General features: G+C 31.0%; 1 protein-coding gene across 3 annotated transcripts; it reads left to right on the top strand.

The window, feature by feature from the left end:
* The first annotated feature begins 3,599 nt into the window (after nt 1-3,599).
* Nucleotides 3,600-20,683, top strand: LOC149478258 (juvenile hormone epoxide hydrolase-like). Of its 3 annotated transcripts, none has more exons than XM_089709516.1 (8): nt 3,600-3,630; nt 15,452-15,637; nt 16,238-16,465; nt 17,679-17,843; nt 18,593-18,778; nt 19,378-19,540; nt 19,740-19,971; nt 20,419-20,683. In XM_089709516.1, the coding sequence occupies exons 2-8, from the start codon at nt 15,452-15,454 to the stop codon at nt 20,639-20,641; spliced, it is 1,383 nt and encodes a 460-aa protein (XP_089565642.1). In that variant the 5' UTR covers nt 3,600-3,630; the 3' UTR covers nt 20,642-20,683. The 3 variants fall into 3 exon arrangements, with proteins under 3 accessions (XP_089565642.1, XP_089565641.1, XP_089565640.1); XM_089709515.1 differs by lacking the exon at nt 3,600-3,630 and adding an exon at nt 10,705-10,799; XM_089709514.1 differs by lacking the exon at nt 3,600-3,630 and adding an exon at nt 13,574-13,598.
* The last annotated feature ends 1,721 nt before the right edge of the window (nt 20,684-22,404 follow it).

Here is a 22,404-nt window from a genome sequence, read left to right as displayed (position 1 = left end):
CAAATGCGCAGTATTTAACTGAAAATATAGTTTGAATTTTTTACCCGTACAAACACAAAATAGACTTCTCTTTTCTGTGAACACGAAAAATAAAAGCACAGAAAAAAATGGTAAATGTAGGTTTGGGTAGTAACAATAACATCGATCAAAAAGTAAATAAACGAATGAAATAATAAAATTATGACGAAATGAGAACACTAGTTGCTGCTAAATTTATGTTTTTGCAATTGAAAAAAGTTATAATATTTTATCATAATAAATAAGTGGACACTATTAAAATAAAAATTATTGTTCTTATATTTTAAAATTATTTTTAAAATGTTTTTTTTACTACAGCTGTCAAAACTTAAAATGTAATACGATACCAGCGCCAATGTGTTGAAACTTTAATTACTTACTGCTTACTTTATCTGGATGTTTTTCATGTAATTTTCTATATTAAAATAGTATTATCTTATATTTATATCATCATAAAACCTCTACAAAACTCCAAAACGAGAATTCTTTGATAAACCTACGGCTACGCATAAATTAAACATAGTTTAAATCGAAACTTGACAATAAAATATTATTTTTAAAGAATTGTTACGATTGGGAGATTCTCTATATAAATCTATTTTTTTTTGTTAATATAGTTATTTGTATTAATTTATCTGAGCGTTTATCACTGTTAAAATATATTATAATACTTTTAAAAATATGACAATAAAGTTATGCTGAAATAAAATACTGAAATAATTTTTGATCAAATTTTTTTGTAATTGTAAAGGAATTTAATAATTTATTTATTCTAATATGTTATCATTTTTAAACAATAGTCTATGCAATTGTTTAATGTTAGATTTAATAGGATTTTCTTTCTAAAGGAATATTAGTAGTTAGTCCTTAGGAAATCGTTGATAAGAACCAACACTGTTTTCTTTTAAATGATTTTAATAATTCTTGAAATCAATATGTATCCCTAAGTATGTATTGTGTATTCTTAAGAAAGAGCGTGTGTGCCAAGCACACTTGTCAGAAGTGAAACTTCTTTGGCAAGATTTAAAGGTACCAAAATCGTCGCCTTACACCATGACGTGACGGCATTGCCATGACACGACCTTGAAATTTTACTCTCAACGCCTGGAGAAGTTTCACTTCAAAAATGGAACAATGACGTGAATATTAATTTCATGGAATATTCTGTTATTTAAAGCTATGAATTTGTCGAAAAAATATAATAATTAATAATATTTTAAACAAAAAATTTCGAATTGACATGTTAATGTAAATAAGAAAGATATTATTAAATTGGTTATCGGAGGCCTAGAACCCAAAATTAGTTAGTATTTAGTAATTATGCTAGTAGGATTACGGCTAATCGATTTGATCCCAAATAATAAAAAAAAAAACATAAAATCACAATCTTATATTAAAAGTAAAATAGACAAATTAATAGGTTGTGAATTTATACATTTTCTAGATTTTTATAATAAAAATTATTAATATTCTATTGAAAAATAGCTTCAAATGTTCCAAATAATTGCTTGCTGTATGGATAATAAGTAGATTGGATGTCAATGGTTTTCACAACTTATAGAAAATTGTAAATATTTTTCATTTATTTCATAAAACGCTTGCAAGTAAATTTAGATGAACATATTATTTTGTCAATGAAATTGAAAAAAACTGTCAATTTAAAACTATTCCATCAATATTCTATGCTGATTTATGGCTGATTTAAACAGCGAAATTTATAATTAATTATTCATTTGTTTTTATTCACTACTGCCAGTACTATTCATATTATTTTTAAAATCTTTCGTCTGTTTATAAAAAAAATAACTGTGACAGCTGTCAGAAATAATTTTTAATTATTTTTTTTACTTTTTCTTTACATAGAGTAACTACCTATTATTTTTGTTGGATAAAAAATATTTTATCGTAAATAATAAAAAGTAATATATAATAACTGATGTACTTACTTAATGTAAGATTTTTATTTATTTTTACTCGAAGATTCTATTTAGGGCTTTCATCCAATAAATTAATGGCATAAAAGAAAAAAAAATACGAAGATATTTCCAAATGACAGATGCCACAGATTATAAATATTACTTATATTCTTTTCACTTGTGTAAACTTAGCCGTACGAGACGCCTAGCCTTTTAGCTTGTGATGTGTTAGCGTGCCTGAATAAAATATAATTCCTGTTTTAGAACTTAGACAATAATATAATATTATACTTAGAAAATTATTATGAATCAAAACAATCTTATGGTACGTTGTGAATCTGGTATTGAATTTTGTTATAACGGCCAAGTCATGTTTATGTAATTAATATAAAAAAGCGGTTTTAATATATTATGTCTATAGGATTAAAAATGTTAATGAAATCAATTATATAGGCTATTTATTTTGTGTATGAATATTATGTTTCAAGAAATATTTTCCTACTTATTTGGTTTAACATTAAAATTATTTTTCCTACCTACAATATATTTTCCACTAAAGTATATGTACCTCTTTCTATAATTTCTCTAATCATAGTTTATTTAATAATACTTTTTACATTATGATAATAAAAAAACAATTATTAATATAATAAGGTAGATAATTAAAATAGAACGGCTTTAATTAGCTTAGTGTTTTATTAAATGAATCTAGATTGTATGAAATTGTGTGAAAATGCAGAAAGTAGGGTCTTGCTATGTGAACATTTTTGTGACAGAGGAAATTTGATTAATAAAGGGAACTGAATATTGTTAATCATAATATTATTTTACTGGCTTTTTATTGCTTTTATATTATCAATGTAATAATTTAATTATGTCAATTTTAATAGAGCTAACTATATATAGCAAAAAATATATTTTCACTGTATAATAAAATTATGTTGTGCCTATCGCTTATCAGTATTTGACATATAACAAAATGTAGGTACGTATGCATTCTATATTATATAAAGTAGGTGTCTGTTATCTTTAATATAACACACCCTGATTATTTATCAAATTTCCTATAATATTTAGGAATATATGACAATAATATTGCGACAATAAAGCATGTAGTGAAACTATGAGATGCACTTCACATAATTTATTAATTTAATGAATTCAAACTTAATGAATTTTTATTCTAGATAAATCGTGTAACGCTGAAATGCCTAATAAAATAGATTTATTTGTAATGTCGTTGTTTTATTACGCCTACATCCTTTTTAACAAAAAATTATAATTTCCTCAAGCGCAAGTTTGCATAAACAGACAGTAAGGATATAATTTTTAATAACGAATAGAAAAAATTCGGTCACAAGGCGGGACTCGAGCATTCAAATGCTTTATAAATTTATATTTATGAAGCATTTGAATGCCATAAAAACAAAACTATCAAATTCAGACAGTAAGGATTTTTTGTATGTAGGTATTTAATTTTATGTAATGTCATCACTCATCATTGTTATCTTATCAAACAATCAGTACTAGATGGCTATGCAATGATACTTTCAAATAGGCAGATAAATAATGTAGATAATATGTAAATTACATTTGACAGCACTGTGATTTACAATTAAAAGTTAAAACATAAACATAAACATAAACTATTATGTATTTTGTGCTCTTAGTTTAATACCATATAGCTGAGAAGTTGGTGAGTTTGGTTTTAATTTCTACAAAAAAAACAATATAATTATTTTGTTACAGGAACAATATAATATTTTATGAGTAAATTTTGTCATTTTAAAACACATACTTAACTTTGAAAGTAATGATGATTTTCATGAAGGAATACTTAAGTACCTACACTAATAGAAAATATTCAAAGAATTTTACAAAACGAATACAAAATATTAACTTTTGAAGAATGCAAATGTTTTTTTTTTTTCAGAATTAAATCTATGATTCTTAAAATTGAGTAAAGCGCCATCTATCACAATAACTAGAAATTATTTTATAGCATGCAAGGTGCATGCGGTAGACTAGCGGTACAACTTTTAATATAGTTCTAGTGATTTTGTACAGATGGCGCTAATCTTAACGCATAAATTTTTTGCAAGTTTCAGTAATTATATGCTCAGAGATTATATGCATGTTTTTGCTTATATTTTATTATCTTAGGTTTACCGTCATAATATTGCCATTGCTACATGTAAAGCAAAAACTATATTGTACATTGTTTGGATCAAAGAATTCAAAGATCATTATTGTTAGGTATAATATCGTAATATACCTAATACCATAGACTAATACACTCAAGAAGACTTACAATCGCCATAGTAAAAAACGTAACTCGTTTCTCAGTTCCCAATTTTGTCGATAGATGTCACTCACAGTAGCATTTGGCATTTTTATAAGCTTTTTTATACGTTTAAGAACTAGATGTCGCCTTAGAGCATTAAGTCGGTTTAATGAAGCTAAGAGATGTCGCTACAAAAAAAATCAATGTGCCAAATAGTATCTTGACGTAAAATATAATACGCAAAAAACGTAAACTATAACGTAAAATATAATACGTAAAATATAATACGCAAAAAAATATTTTTATTTAAATGTTATTTTTTGCTCTGAATCGCGCAAGCGAAATGTTTTCGTTACAGAGCATATATACAACTTTCCGCCATTAATAATCGGGGCCTTTACGGCCGGCCGGTCGAGTAGACTAGTCTCTCCCTTTTTCGATTGAGGAAATCCACCTCCCTACCTCCACATCATTTTGTTTTAGTTTTAAAGATTTAATAAGCGTAAAATAATACTTTCTTCATTTTTGTATTTTGAGTAAACGTAACACTAATAACGGTTAGTTTGACCAGAGGCGACTCGTGACAAAATTGTATGGGTGTTTAATTAAGTATTGAACTAAAGTCTAAAACAAAGAAAATACAGTAGCGTAGTAAATTCATTACAAAAAAAAGCACCACAATAAGGGTGCTATTACAGATTTTTAACAAAAAACGCTATTTTACGGTACAATTTTAACTCAAAGCATGAGAACAAAGTAATATCTTAAATCTTTATATATAAAAATGAATCGCAAAATGTGTTGGTAAGCGCATAACTCGAGAACGGCTGAATCGATTTCGATAATTCTTTTTTTATTATATTCCTTGAAGTACGAGGATGGTTTTTATGTAGAGAAAACGTAAATATGTACCACGGGCGAAGCCGGGGCGGACCGCTAGTTACAAATAATTGGAATATTTCGATTTGCAACAAATACTAATGTTAACGATATTTTTTATCAGTTAAATAGTTTAAGAGATAGATCGTAAATACCATTTCAACCGCTATTTTCAAGATGGCGGCCGTGGGACAAGGGTGGCGACCCCACAAACTTGGTTTTAGCTTCACACTGACCCCCCCCTACACATCAAAAAAACAAAATTGCGTCCTCTAAAAAATGCAAGGTTAGGGCTAAAAAATGTAACATTTCAATGGATCACTAATAAAAGTAACAAAATGAATTTTTAAAGTTATCGTCTGGAATCAATTTCAATAAAAATATAAAAAAATAATACTATCAAGTATGAAGATGATCTATAAAATGGATTGCGCTATGTTTACGTGATCTTTTGTTTCGCGAAGGACTGAAAATTTCTCTTAACCTCTTATTGGATTCCGTATTTAGGCATTTGATATTCGTATTGGAGTTTAGGTATACGATAAATTTAATTTAAAATTAAAGATATATTAATTGTTAAATGAATGAGCACAACTTTATTATAATTATTTATGGGAGTTCACTGCACCAGCGCTCCTTAGGATGGACCGCCTATTTTTGTCACTTCGTTCATCGCTGTTCGAGAGTGACTTCGTGACCACCATGGACTTAGATCATTAAGTAATCGATAACACTCGCAGGTGTTTCCCCTTTTGTCGAGGTATAAGATTATTCGAATCGAAAAATCTTATGCTTTCATAAAAACTACTTGCGTAATCGATTACAAACACTCTGCGTTTTCCTAGGCTAAAACATCGAAAGGACGTCTGCGAGTGCTCCGCTAAAAATGCCGTTTTGCACTGTCAAGCCTTGCAGAAGCAATTCAAACATGTCGAATATTAAAAAAGATGGAATAACCTTTCATTTGAATATTTTTTTTTAACGTACATTTCTAATTAAATGCAATTTCTAATAATCGTCGATGTATCGTTTAGCGATATGATCAAGACAAATAATCGAGTCGTTTACTAGATCATTGATGCGGCCCCACGAGACTATCATGGAAAGAAAATATACAAATTTAATCTTTATGAACTAAGAGATAAAGTTGAATTTAAAACCCGATAATGAACCGCATTCCTTACGAGTCTATCTTTTAGCCCCTTGACCACCGAGCGGCCCGATCGGACCACGGCCCACGGGCCACGACACAATAGATTTTCTATTGTGTCTGTGATTCCGGGGGCTGAGGCATTAAAGAAATACAAATTTAATCTTTATGATCTAAGTTATAAAGTTGAATTTAGAACGCGATATTGAACCGCACTCCCCACGAGACAACTTGGAATGAAATACAAATTTAATCTTTATGAACTTAGGGATAGAGTTGAATTTAAAAACTCGTCGCTTAAAAGGTCATAAATTTTTACGACTTTCGTGACACAAATTATTTTTGTGAATGTGTGATTGTGTTTCAATAGTGTGAGTTACCTTCCCCGCACCAAAATCAGCAGAAAGTTTAGTTAGAACATTTGCCAGCGTACTCCATCCATTACTTAATGATCTAAGACCATGGACCACGTTGCTATGAACTGTTTTTGTCAAAGAATTACTCGAACAATTAGAACATAAATTTCAACGTAAGATGTATAGGTGCCCGTAGCTGTATTGATGAGTCTCGTACTTAAAAACCGATAGATGCTGGTTCAAATCATTGCCGTACATCTTTTTTTTTTTTCCCGTATTTTATGGTCATATAAATAATACTTTTTACAAGGGAATAATTAAGAAGAAAAAAGATATAGACATTTTTTTAACAGAAAATAAAGAATTTAAATAATATATATTACTAGCGGTCCGCCCCGGCTTCGCCTGTGGTACATATTTACGTTTTCTCTACATAAAAACCATCCTCGTACTTCAAGGAATATAATAAAAAAAGAATTATCGAAATCGGTTCAGCCGTTCTCGAGTTATGCGCTTACCAACACATTTTGCGATTCATTTTTATATATAAAGAAGACTAGCAGTCCGCCCCGGCTTCGCCCGTGGTACATATTCACGTTTTCTCTACATAAGAACCATCCTCGAACTTCAAGGAATATTATAAAAAAAGAATTAACGAAATCGGTTAGTCCGTTCTCAAGTTATGCGCTTACCAACACATTTTGGGATTCATTTTTATATTATAAAAAGATATACACTACTCTGATCACTATGTCGAATGTTTGTAGTGGGTGTCGAAATCTTATTAAAGGTACTCTCTTCCTTAAGATGCTCCACAATCCTATATAAGTTACTCTATGATGCTCCACCACCGCGTTGCTATGAACTGTATTTATCAAAGAAATACTCGAACAATTAGAGCATAAATAGACTGGAGTAGATAATTTTTGAAACAAAAAAAAATCGCAGTCGGATGAAACCCATTAGAAAAGGAAGGGAATATGATAAAAATGTAAGGAAAAATAAATTACGGTCAATCCGAGTTCGGGAAGTGGGAGGGGGGAGCTTTTAAGAGAAAAAAATGGTTTCTCTCGATTTCCGACAAAACTACAAGTCCTATAGAAAAAAGTTTAATTACAAAGTTGTAGGTAATTAAAAGTTCTACAACTTTTGTATTCACAATTTTTTCACATAACCTCAAAATTTAGGTGAAAAATTCAAAAAACCAAGTTTTTGGTCTTTTATTTTTATCTACTTCAAAATTTATTTTTTTTCTACGAAATTTGGTGGAAACTTGCTTTATTATGTCCCAAATACACTGTAATTTATTTGTTTGAAAATATTTATTTTTTCGCCTTATTTTGAATTAATACCAAAAAAACAACCTAATTTTCAATCGAAAAGTCACCCGTCAAAATATCAGCTTTTTTCAAAAACTTGGGGTGCCTTTTATTCATTGAAATCTCTACTTTCATATGGTGTAAAAAAAAATAAACACTACTATAGTAAATGTTCTCAGGAAATACATACAAACAGTGTGATAATGAGCTTTTACTAAATCAGGCACACTTCTTGAACTCTATATCTTCTCTTGTATCGGCTTTTCGGTAATATTTCAAAAGAAAAATAATTATCTGTTCTAAGTTTAATATTTTACAGCATATTCAAAAGCAAAATGATGTCGATAAAAACATTTCAGGTAGTTCAAGAAGTGTGCCTGATTTAGTAAAAGCTAATTTTCACACTGTTTGTATGCATTTCCTGAGAACATTTACTATGGTGGTGTTTATTTTTTTACACCATATGAAAGTAGAGATTTCAATGAATAAAAGGCACCCCCAGTTTTTGAAAAAAGCTGATATTTTGACGGGTGACTTTTCGATTGAAAATTAGGTTGTTTTTTTGGTATTAATTCAAAATAAGGCGAAAAAATAAATATTTTCAATCAAATAAATTACAGTGTATTTGGGACATAATAAAGCAAGTTTCCACCAAATTTCGTAGAAAAAAAAATAAATTTTGAAGTAAATAAAAATAAAAGACCAAAAACTTGGTTTTTTGAATTTTTCACCTAAATTTTGAGGTTATGTGAAAAAATTGTGAATACAAAAGTTGTAGAACTTTTAATTACCTACAACTTTGCCATTGAACTTTTTTCTATAGGACTTGTAGTTTTGTCGGAAATCAGGAGAAACCATTTTTTTCTCTTAAAAGCTCCCCCCTCCCACTTCCCGAACTCGGATTGACCGTAATTTATTTTTCCTTTTATTTTCATCATATTCCCCTCCTTTTCTAATGGGTTTCATCCGACTGCGATTTTTTTTATCTTTTCATTATTTTTAAAGGCTTCTACCCCAGTCTAAAAGGAGAATGACCACGGGTGGTATCGGTAAAATTTTAGTTGTGCCACGTATTCGTGATATTGTTAATTCCTATTTGTATTTATAATGATCATATGTATCAATATTAAGTCTTAATTATACCGGATAAATTGAAATAATAGTAAAAGTTATTCTTTTGAAACATATTGTATGACCACGTATGGAATCGGTAAAATACTAGTTGTGTCACGTGTTTGTGATATTGTTAATTCCTATTTGTATTTATAATGATCATATTTATCACTATTAAGTCGTAATTATACCGAATAAATAGAAATAAAAGTAAAAGTTTCTGTTTTGACACATTATATCTATCTCTCTTGCAAGCGTCCTGCGTCATATGTCATAGTTGAATGAATGTGTTCGACGCATTGTTCGACGTTATTTATTTTGAATTATAATGTTTATTACGATTTACTTTTCACATTTGTCTTGTAAATTAAAATATTACCTATGTAATAAATGTAAAACTTAACGTTCATCGTTAGTATAAACTCGATAAAGTATTTTTTGAAGCGTTGAATAAAACTATTGTTTTATTTTTATTGTCGTGAACTGCGGCTTATTTACATAAAAACTTTAATCGTTTCTAAAAGAACTAACATCAAGCTTTAAATTGAGCTATATTTCATCTTGACACAATAAGTTTGATTGCGATACCAAGTGCCATAGTCACTTCGGCAATCTCCTTTCAATGTAAGACGTATAAGTGCCGGTAGCTGTGTTGACTGAGTCTCGTACTTTAAAATCGATAGATGCTGGTTCAAATCATCGCTGTTCATCCACATTTTTTTTTCTTTTCCCGTATTTTAAGGGTCATATAAATAATACTGTTTACAAGAGAATACTTAAGAAGAAAAAAGATATAGACATTTTTTTAACAGAAAATAAAGAATATATATAATATACACTACTCTGATCACTATGTTGAATGTTTGTAGTGGGTGTCGAAATCTTAAAAGGTACTCACTTCCTTAAGATGCTCCACCACCGCGTTGCTATGAACTGTATTTATCAAAGAAATACTCGAACAATTAGAGCATATTTTTCAATGTAAGACGTATAAGTGCCTGTAGCTGTGTTGACTGAGTCTCGTACTTTAAAATCGATAGATGCTGGTTTAAATCATCGCTGTACATCCACATTTTTTTTTCTTTTCCCGTATTTTATGGTCATATAAATAATACTGTTTACAAGGGAATACTTAAGAAGAAAAAAGATATAGACATTTTTTTAACAGAAAATAAAGAATATATATAATATAATTATATTATATACACTACTCTGATCACTATGTCGAATGTTTGTAGTGGGTGTCGAAATCGTAATAGAGGTACTCACTTCCTTAGATGCTCCCTAAAAACTAAAATAATAATTCAAAAACACCGGAGTTTTTAAAACAACGCCCTCTAGATGTAATAATTGAAAATCGATAGTTTGCTGTTTCCTTAGTTCTAAAATTGGTCACTAGGTGGCGCTTTTAAAACTGCAAATTAAATAATAAGCTCAAATGAGAGCGCCATCTAGCAATAAGCTGAAATTACGGGGTACGATCTCTAGTATGACAATCATCAGTCCTCTTTAGATTCTATTAGTCCATGCCTAATACCTAAGTAACTAATATTAAAACAAGTTGTGTAGTTAGGTACGATTACATTGACTGGGTATCATTACCTCGATATTATTACATTCAAGTATAGAAATACATACTTGAGTACCTCATATCTCAACAAAATAATATTCATAATCATTTAGTACACTGCTTGAGCATTCAACAGTTTAAAAATATTCAATCGTGGGTTGAGACGTATAAATTGCTGTAGTTCACGATTAAAGGTAATACCTACACACTATTTAATATTTATCTACATTCGTATTTTAAGCGCTATTAACGTTTTTCCCAGTATAATGTGTAATGTATCTAAATAATAATATGTACTTACTATATTTTTAATACATAAAAACTTGTCTAACCTATTTTAACAACATTGAGGTTATCTTAGAAACAAAAACACAGGTTGATTCAGAAAACTTTAATTAAATAACTATGTTCAGAAATGATGAAATAAATATTTGAAATGCTTAATTTTTTTTAATGCTATTTAGAGTACGAGTTATCGATTTTTTATCTTATCTCTATGGTTAAAACCGGCCGGTACGGCAAACAAATTATTAAAATTTTCAAAGTCACTATACTCTATGACCTTTGATGTTTTTTAAAAAGTTTTCTCGTGCTCGATTTATACTTTTTTTACTCAAGTCGATTCAAATGCAATATTGTGTCATTCTGATACCAATCAATATGAATAATATGCATGTGAAATAGATAAACATTAATTTGAATTTTAAATGAAAACTTTGCAAGATTTTTATTTATTGATAACACGATGATACAACAATACATTCAGATTACATATTGCTTGCTATCTACCGGTACCCTGTCAACAATACTACAATATGTATTGTTATAATGCGGCCATACATTGCGGCCATATAAAAATGTTCAATCGAAGCCACTCGCGGTCAAGGCGCTCACTACAATTCAATTTATGAGGTTTATAATCTAAGATTGATACAAGATAATAATAGAATGGTGTGATAAAAATGTAAAATTCGACGTTATCTGCTTGCCATTGCAATAAATTATGTTTTGTGTTTGTATTTGTTTATTTTTCCATGTTTTTTATGCACTTTATAATAAAACAAATAAGGCAATTAACATTTAAAATAGATGAAAATCTGATCAAGGCGAAATAGAATAAATTTGTGGGTTCTATTTAATTATGAAGAAAAATATTTTTGGGATAACTAAAAAATATTTGGTTTAAAGCGATGGTTTAAAGTTATGTGTTCATTGTATTTGAAATGAATAAAAAAAATAAGGCTACCTACACAAATAATAATGAATTTTGAGACATGCAAGCAGATTAAAACGACCATTCATTAGGAGATGTAAAGTAGCTATTTATTAGACCTGAATATGATGACTGACCAGTGACCACTTTGAACACCTTTTTAGGACGAAACGAAGTCAGAAGGCAAATTGTTCAAAATTTCCCGTAAAATCCGCTGTCGAAATGGGCCAAGTTAAAAAAAGTTTGAAAATTTGACCACAGACCATAAAAAAAGAAATATATAACGTCTTTGTCACAGACCAACTATAAATAAAAATAAAACCGGCCAAGTGCGAGTCGGGCTCGCGCACAAAGGGTTCCGTAGCAGCAAATATAATAAATTACAGTTAAATCAACCTATCTCAAAAACTATAAGAGATACTTTGATCAAACCAAAAATCGTTGAAAGAGTTAATTAGCATGCATCACCTCTATTTTTTTTAGAATTTTATACCCCGTAGTTATAAAAATAGAGGGGGGGGGACATACTTTTTACGACTTTGAGAGCTGATATCTCAAAAACCGTTCACTTTAAGAAAAATGTTTTTTAGAAAACTTTATATCATTTTAAAAGACCTTTCCATTGATACCCCACACGGGTATGTACATCGAAAAAAAAAATTTCATCCCTCAGTTACATGTATGGGGGGCCCCACCCCCAATTCTTTTTTTTACTATTTAGTGTCATATTTTTGTAGCGGTTCATACAACACATATTCCCATCAAATTTCATCACTGTAGTACTTATAGTTTCCGAGTAAATCGGCTGTGACAGACGGACAGACGGACAGACGGACAGACGGACATGACGAAACTATAAGGGTTCCGTTTTTGCCATTTTGGCTACGGAACCCTAAAAAACGAAAAATCAAGCGCGAGCGGAAGAGCTTGGAGAGCGACAGCGATAGCTTTTTTTATCTATCCTAATTTTAAAAAGATAATTTGGCGCCAGTTCTTCTTAAACATAAAATTTTGTAGTTTGTGTTACGATTACGTTTTAAATAGTGTAATATACTCACCATAATTATTTTAAGGTAGGTTGAAATATACGAAAATATTTTACAAAATGGGTTTGCTTTGCGTTATCATAACTTTCATTCAGAATAATTGTCACGATTTCATGACAACGGTATAATATTGGTTCTATTCTTGTTAGTAAGGTACATAATTAAAATTAATAGCTAAGCGTAAAACTCGAGAACGCGGCCATTTGTTTTCAACGTTTTTTACACACAAGAAGGTTTGTTATGGAGAGAGGGAAAACACGAAAAAGGGGCAATAGCACAGACATAATATATTAAGAAGGGCCAACAACGTTTGCTTGGGCAGTATTATTATAAATTTAGTATTCTAGTATCCCTATTCATTTATATATTTTAATCAACGTAAATAATCTCTACATAAGACAAATATAACAAAGTCAGAGCGGGTCGCTAGCTAGTTTTTTTTTACCAGAATTAATTTGAAATTTCACCCCGGAACCATAAAATGATTCACATGAAATAAAACTAATCAACGGCACTATATAAAATCATTTAAAAGCCTTCCGTCTAAGTATAAACAACTTGTGTTAAATTTTATGCTTAATAAAATAGGTAATATAATTTATTTAATTATTAGTACAAAATAATAGACCTGTGCTACTGTGCTATTACTATTTACGTGAAAAATTTTCACTTTTTAGTTACATTTTTTATGTGACATTATGTATTTTTTACATATTTTTTTTCAAGAGGATAAGGTAAGTAATCGTGTGTGCCTTTCTTATTATCCTAATTAATGCTTTACGTATTGTGATGATTTTTTTTGGTCTGTTAAACTTTTACGCCGCCGCCTATTTTTTTTATTTGACTCTCCGTTAGGCTTGGTTGGTAGTGGCCTTGCCTTCCAAGCCAGAGGTCGTGGGTTTGATTCCCACCTGGGGCAAATATTTGTGTGATGGGGCAAATATGGTGTTAATTATCTATAAAAGTATTTATTTGAAATTACCTATATATGTATGTTTATCAGCCATATGGTTACCATAACACAAGCGAAAGCTAAGTATGGGATCAGATCGTGCCGTGTGTGAAAATTGTCCTGAAATATAAATTATTTATTTATTTGATACTTTATTAGCTAGTAGATGAGTAGAGTAAATGGAAAACTGGAAACATATGATCGCAATGTTTATTATGGTATTATATGAATTTGCCAGTCAGTTTAATTCACGGCGCGGCGTACTGCACTTTCTGGAAATAAGTGGTCATAAATCATAATACGGCCCCAGAAGCAAGTAAATAATAATTTCTAATCGTGTTTGTTTGCCTATCCTTATACATAATAGAAGTCAAGTATTTAAATATATTACTCTAAATCAATAAACATAAAGATATTTCATTCACATTTTTTTATAATACATAATAGACATAGTAGATTTTTCAGCGTACTTTCAATAACTTTTAAGTTTTCTATTACTAATAGGTACATTGCGATGTTTTCTTTCAAATTATTGTAGTAGTGGAGGCACAGATAATATAAGTACTATATAGGTAGTATATGAAGTATAGTTCCCCTTAGCTTTGGTCAATAGACCCAGTCCTGCAAGTCAATTGTTTTATAATTTGCGACATCCTAGAGTTAAAGGTAACAGAACAAGGAATACAATTATTATTGTTCTGAGATTTTATTCTGAATATGTATCGCAAAAATTTACTTCTGAAATTGATGTCTATAAAGTATGAGATTTAATTCCTATTCGAGAATGCTATTATTATATTACTAGTGGTCCGCCCCGGCTTCGCCCGTGTTACATATTTCGCGATAAAAGTTAGCCTATGTCCTTTCTCGGGTATCAAAATATCTCCATACCAAATTTCATGAAAATTGGTTCAGTAGTTTAGGCGTGATTGAGTAACAGACAGACAGACAGAGTTACTTTCGCATTTATAATATTAGTATGGATATTTTAATTGTTTTCCGCCCGCGGCTCGCCCTCGGCCTCGTAGTCAAAGAAAAACCCGCATTCTTAGTTCACGTTTCCATGGGATTCCCGGGATAAAACCTATCATTACTCCATTCAGAGCTCTAACTCTAATCTGCATTCCAAATCGAAAGGTGATCGGACTTTCGCATCTAATTTATTAGAGATTTTTTGCAAACAAATTATTAATTTCAAATACATCTGATGCAACATTTACAAATTGAGATAATAATCCATTATGTATTCATTTTTACAAGATAATTAAATATATTGTGTTTGCATATTATCTATGATTAGGTAGGTATGTCCAGTAATTATTTGTCTGAGTCTATTTATCGAAAAATACTTATTTAATTTCGCGATAAAACATACATTCAATTAATACATTTTCATTCAATAATGTAATTAATAATTATAATATATCATCGCGGTACGTGAAAGGAACATTGAAATTGTTTCATCAAGAGCCTAGGCCATTAATGAAGCGGCTGATTTAGCCAGATGCGAAAAAATTTATATTTTCTTGATTTTTTTAGGTATTGTCCCCTTTTTGTGTCACACTGCTTCGGAAAATAAAAGTTTTAACTTTATTTTGTTAAATACAATCTAAAAGTCCCCTTTATATTTTACAGATGGCAAAAATGCTGTTCTTTACGCTGACGGTGCTCATAATTTCTGGAATAGTCTGGTATGCTGCTAAAGTGCTGCTGCCCCAATCACCACCCCAGTTGGATTTGGAGGAGTGGTGGGGGCCAAAGGAGATGAAAGGGAAGGAGGATAGAAGCATTCGCCCCTTCCAAGTTAACTTCTCTGCTGAGGTATGTATCAAGAAAAATGCAATAGATTCATCATCATCATCTTCCCATATACCAGTTCCCACTGCTGGGACACGAGCCTCTGTGAGGGTATGGCAAAGATTAACATGATATGATTGTAAAAATAAAGTTCATAAGTAATAATTATTTTATTCATCTTGTAATTTGTAAAGAAGCTTTATTTCCATGATGATGATGATGATGAAAAAGTAACACCGAACGCGTTTCGCGTTAATCACTTTAAGAAGAATTAAATTTACAAACACACTGTTAATCATCTCAATAGATGGCGCGCGGTGTGTCACTTAGACACTTAAAACTGAAAAAATAGAATAAATTCGATCGCTCTGGCGGGTCACGATTGGCTAAATTGGTCAGGCATCCGCCCCGGAATGGCGCGAAAGGATGCGGGTTCGAGTCCCGCCTCGTGATCGAATTTTTTCTATTCTTTATAAATTTATATTTATAAAGCATTTGAATGCCATAAAACAGAATTTTCTGTTTTATGGCAGTGAAATTGATATTTATCAATTTCAATAAAAACACACTGACAATATTATCAACACAAACATTTTAGATTAATAAATACTGCTATATTCCCAGCTAATAACAGACCTGAGACAGAGACTTAAAAGCCACAGACCAGCGGTTCTGCCGTTAGAAGATGTTGGATTCCAATATGGCTTCAACAGCAAGGCTTTAGATCCATGGGTGAAATACTGGGCAGAGGAATATCCATTTGCTGAAAGGCAGAAGTTCCTGAATAAATACCCGCAGTTTAAAACAAATGTTCAAGGACTGGATATACACTTCATTAGAGTTAAACCTGAGGTAATGTTTACTTTTATCTATACTAATATTATAAAGCTGAAGAGTTTGTTTGTTTGTTTGAACGCGCTAATCTCAGGAACTACTGGTGCGATTTGAGAAATTATTTCGGTGTTAGATAGCCCATTTATCGAGGAAGGCTATAGGCTATAATATATCATCACGCTAAGACCAATAGGAGCGGAGCAATGCGGGTGAAACCGCGCGGAACAGCTGTAGTAATCTGATATGTTTTAATTTTTATGTTATCACCGTTACTTACTCGTACCTATTTCATTTGAAATATATGTAAATGCTTCAAAAAGAAACAAAACAGTATTAGTTCGTATAGGCAAAATAATCCTAGATATTGTAGTAGGTACGTATGATGTTTGCTTGCATTTGCTTACGATATACAAGTACATAAGTAAATACAATGTACAAGTGTGCTTGTACCTTCATAATAACACCTGTTTACATAATGTTATTAGACAGCTAAACCACGTGACTTCGTCTGCTTCGTTCAGTAATTCCTAATAGTCTTGATAGTCATATTATAATAACCTAACCTTCTATTAATAATTTTATATTCGAAAAGTAGTTCCAATGATTAAATTTTTCAAACAAACAATCAAACAAATTTTTCAGCTTCTCTATGCCTATTACCTGGCCTATCTTAATATATAGGTATATAAATCTCGTGTCACAATGTTTGTCCTCAATGGACTCCTAAACCACTAAACCGATTATAATAAAATTCGCACACCATGTGCAGTTCGATCCAACTTGAGAGATAGGATAGGTTTTATCCCGGAAATCCCTCGGGAACGGGAACTATGCGGGTTTTTCTTTGAAAACGCGGGCGAAGCCGCGGGCGGAAAGCTAGTAACACTATATATTTTTATAATCCTAATCCTAAATAATGTGAGTATAAAGCAATGCCATCTATGAATTTTCACGTGAAATTGTAAACTACCGACATAACTTTACATTATTTGTACGTAGTGACATCTAGGAAGACTCTTAAAATAATAGCACTGGTACGTAGTATCACAGACTAATAATAATATACTAGGTAGTATATTATTATTAGTCTGTGGCACTGGCTATTAAAAATACTTTCTATACTACATATTTTCAAAAGGGTATCCAGATTTAGTCACTACCACACCAAAATTACACATATTATTATTATTTACAAGTAAATCATGTATTTATTTTTATTCCTGTCTTCCAGGTCTCCGAAAAAGTGAACGTAGTACCTCTCCTCCTATTACATGGCTGGCCGGGCTCTGTCCGGGAGTTCTACGAAGCAATCCCCTTGTTGACCAAACAACAAGACGGCTACGACTTCGCGTTCGAAGTTATTGTACCTAGCCTCCCGGGATATGGATTTTCTGATGTAAGATTACAGCATTTCTAGCACATTTTCTGAATGCTTGGATGATTCTGCAATTAATACACGAATCAAGTTTTGTGTTGGTAATTTTAGTGGGATTTATAAAAATGACTTAATATTTCGAATGGGACGCCTGTTGTCTTTCTGCTAATTAATAATGCATCAATAATTTTTCGACATAAGTATTCTTTTGTTCTCTTTTTTTAACACAACGATATGATTGATAAATATAAAACCAACCTATGGCCGTTCCCAATATCGTATCTATCTTCGGTTTGACCCTACTAAAGATAGGAAATGCTATCTATCTTTTGTTTTGGCGTCCCAATAAGCTTACTAGCGATAAGCTAACCTATCTCTGATCGCTATCTATCGTCTGGAGGCCTAACTGCTTCTAGAGGTATATTTTTCTCTTTGAATTTGTCTATTTGAGCGTCCCAATAACGTTTTGACAGCTGTCAGCCAATGGCCGTTCCCAATATCGTATCTTACGATAGATAGAGCCTTATTAGAGCCTATCGGAGATAGCTGTCTATCTATAACTTGTATACGTAGTATATTATTATTAGTCTGTGCTATAACCGTAGTTTGAATATTGGGAACGGCCATTAATGGCCAAAGACGGCCATTATATTTCTACATAATTATATTTAAATTTATACAAGATTTATAGCTACAAAATTTTCTTTATTGTAGAGTACCAATAAATTCATTCCTAATCTATTCTTCACATGTCCATATAACCCTTACAGCCAGCAGTACGTCCCGGTTTAGGTCCCGCTCAAATGGGCGTAATATTCCGCAACCTGATGAAGCAGCTCGGCTTCAAGCAGTTCTACGTGCAGGGGGGGGACTGGGGCGCGGGGGTCGCGGGGGCCATGACTGTGCTCTTCCCTAAGGAGGTTCTGGGATATCATTCCAATATGCTGTTCATTTCTGTAAGTAATTATCGTTTAGTTAGATTTTCGATGTTTCATCGGTATTGAGCAATAATTGGTCTCGTTAGAAAATAAGTAAGAGTTACTATAAAAATAAAAATAATTGGTTTGTTGTAACGCGATTTTAGAGTAGGTAGAATTTGTTTAATTTTTTGTATTGTTATGAATTTTGTGTCCTGATACAGATATTCAATCTTGGCATATTATGCTGAACTCGATCCTTTTTGGCGATACGCTTACGCTATGTTTTTCATTTCTTTTTGCTTTTAATGTATTGTGTCTTAAGCTGTTTACAAAATAAACGTATTTTCTTTCTTCTTTCTTTCTTTCTTCTTTTATCACACAGAAATTATAAATTCCATCAAAATTAGGTGTTTACGCCGTTTAACGTGTTTTCTATTTACCTCTAGTACAAGGTTCAAAGAATCAATATTATTTATTTATTTACTTCGACTACTAAAACTACTTCCAGAACAGTCTGTCGCGTATGCCATATCTACCATATATTTTTTTAAATTAAGATAGTTTTAATTTGTTATCGCCAATAAGGCTTGTTTCTTTCTTTATTCATATTATTACAAGCTGATAATTATTTCCAGAATGGCTGGTCCCAATTGAAAACAGTTTTGGGAGCCTTCATTCCATCCCTTGTAGTGGAACCTCAGCTTACAGACCGCATGTACCCTTTAACTAGGTTCTTTGCGTATTTGATGGAGGAGTTCGGATACTTCCACTTGCAAGCCACTAAACCTGATACCGTTGGTAAGTAAAGAAAATTATTTAAAATATAAGGGTTATGTTTAACACCGAAAGAATTTTTCAAATCGGACCAATAGTTCCGGAGTTTAGCGCGTTCAAACAAACAAACTCTTCAGCTTTAAAATATTATAGTAGGTATATAGTACCTATAGATTAGTTAGGATGTTGCTAAAAACTTTTAATAATAATAAAAATATTACAGGTATCGCTCTAACCGACTCACCAACCGGACTGCTAGCGTATATTCTAGAAAAGTTTTCATCTTGGACCAAATTCGAAAACCGCGCGTCACAAGATGGCGGCCTCAGCAAGTTCACGCGGGAACAGCTGATCGATAACCTAATGATGTATTGGGCTAGTAATAGCATAACTACATCTATGAGATTGTATTCTGAAGCTATGACTAACAAGAATCGAGGTCTGGGATTGGATAAGTAAGTATATTATTTATTAAATAAAAAGCCTATATGTGAGGAAAAGTGTGAATATTTAAATAACTAGATATTTCAGCGATTCGCCCGCGGGCTATAGCAAGAATTACTACAGCATAATATATTCTGATACATAAGCTACATCCCTCTCAAATATCATGGAAATCTATTCAGTGGTTATCGCATGAACGAGCAACAAATATACATACATACATTGTGATCACCATGCCTGACCCATCTAAAAATGACCATACCTATAGATAACCTAGAACTTATTAAAATAACAACGCTTTTTAATATTTTAGTTATATAGCATTCCTATGCTTTTTAAATGAGAAACGAAAAAGGATTCGAACTTCAGTCTTTTTGCCAAACCGGAGCAACGCCTAGCCTGTGAAAATAGTTTCTTACCCTTAAAAACTTTAAGTATTTTTAATATTTTTATACCAGATATACAACACCAGTACCAACATGGGCGCTACAAGCGAAGAACGAACTATTCTACCAACCTCCAAGCATTTTACGCATAAAGTTTACCAACCTCCTCGGTAACACGGTATTGGATGAAGGCGGCCATTTTATAGCATTCGAACTGCCGGACGTTTTTGCTAAAGATGTCTTTAAGGCTGTACAGAAATTCAGAGCTTTTCATGGCATGAAAACTGAACTTTAAATTTGATAAAATATATTGTAGACATTGGTTTACAGTAATGTTTTATTATTATTTTTATTGAAGTAAGATTTATTATTATTTTTATTGAAAATATATTTAAATGGTACACTGACGGTCTGACGGTACACGATTTTTTGAAAATATGTATATACATATTAAGTACCTACTGTTTCATGAAATCTTTCTTCTTCTTAGAATCTTTGTAGAACGTTTTCGTAAATATTGTTTTCTTTCCTTATACATAACTATAAGGAATAGGATGATAATGAATGAATGAAAAATTCTTTATTGCAAAATAATAGCGATACTAATATACTACTGATAATAGCGATAGTTTAATAATTTTTAAATTTGTAATATTAACGAGCATGTTTAATGTTTGCGTCTGCTACTCAAGTATCTTGTGTTTTTATTTGTATGAAATAGGATAGGAATCAACATTTTTATTAAACTTTTCATACAATATACATTATATTCTTTAGATTTTAGAAAGATCTTTTTGTTGTAAGTATCTTTTTCAAGTAAAATATAATTTCATATAAATCGTGTTTTCTTTAGCAAATAATATGAATAATATATTTTTAGATGATTCTTATTATAAATTTTATGATGAAAAACTTTCATCAATTGGATTTGGATCATGTTGAAAATGTGTCGTAGTATAGTTAGAATTGTTCAATAGGGCTGCGGGTAATGAATTATTATTATATTTATATTTTCTAAGACCAAGTTTTTTATGTTAAGTTAATAAGAATACATTTTTTTACAAATAAAGAACATTTTATATATATTAAACTGTATTTTATTTCACTTCCTTCTTCAATCATTTACTTTTACACAGATTGTATGAATTTAAAATAAAGTTTATATTATTATTATCAGCTAATTGTCAACATTAATTAAAAATCTTCTCTTGACGATAACAATACTAATGATTATCGGTCTAGCCATTCAATATCATTAATTGCAGTAGTTACAATATATACAAATAAAATAGCCTCACACTACAATACCCCTTATATAAACACTTCCTTAATCCAATATAAACGATAAATAAAAATATAAACAAGCGAGTGGCAGCCCTATTGTTATCCCCATATAACGGCGCGAGGTGGCAACCCGGCACGCGTGCGAAGTGCTGATAACAGTAGGGTTGCTCCCAATTTGTTTTGGATAAGTGATTTTAGGGCTGGCAATCTTTTAATGATGCAATTTATATCTATTTGTTATTCTGAGAGTGATAAAATACGTTTAAGTATAACACATTCACTACTGGTGTTATGAATAATATTTATATAGTTTTTATAAAGATGATAATAACTAAAGAATTTTAGACAAATGACACATAAATTGTATTTTATGTTCATTTCATAACGTGTCATTCACAACATAAATAATTGAGAACTACTCGTATGTGACAATTTAATTTAATCAAAATCGGTTCACAATTTTTTGGTTTTATAATACAGACATGACAGGAGAAATTCATGTCGATACAAACTAATTATTTATGTTCATTTTAATTTATCTAATAAAAGGTTTTAAATATAGCTTAGCTTTGAGCTTTTAAAGCTTTAAGATAGAGTTACAATTATTATCATACGTTTCACCATGGTTTCCTGTTTCACCTAATAAAAAATGTTCGGATAATAATTTAATTCTTTGCATAACACCCTTGTCCAAAGATTAAGAATTATACGCAGCTAAAGAAATTTTAAGAGTAAGGGATTAAAAATAAGTCTTGAAGTTTTAATTTTTTCGTA

Source organism: Colias philodice, chromosome 22, assembly GCF_061535455.1.
Source record: "Colias philodice isolate Cphi_HAF_F1 chromosome 22, ilColPhil1 Martin Lab GWU primary, whole genome shotgun sequence".
Lineage (NCBI taxonomy): Eukaryota > Metazoa > Arthropoda > Insecta > Lepidoptera > Pieridae > Colias > Colias philodice.
This window is presented reverse-complemented; position numbering and strand designations above follow the sequence as displayed.

Bases quoted from the DNA above. Each gene is read 5' to 3' on its own strand.
- LOC149478258 (XM_089709516.1), top strand. From the start codon at position 15,452: ATGGCAAAAATGCTGTTCTTTACGCTGACGGTGCTCATAATTTCTGGA. The intron at 15,638-16,237 runs GTATGTATCAAG...CTATATTCCCAG, and splicing joins AAGTTAACTTCTCTGCTGAG to CTAATAACAGACCTGAGACA. The intron at 16,466-17,678 runs GTAATGTTTACT...CCTGTCTTCCAG, and splicing joins TCATTAGAGTTAAACCTGAG to GTCTCCGAAAAAGTGAACGT.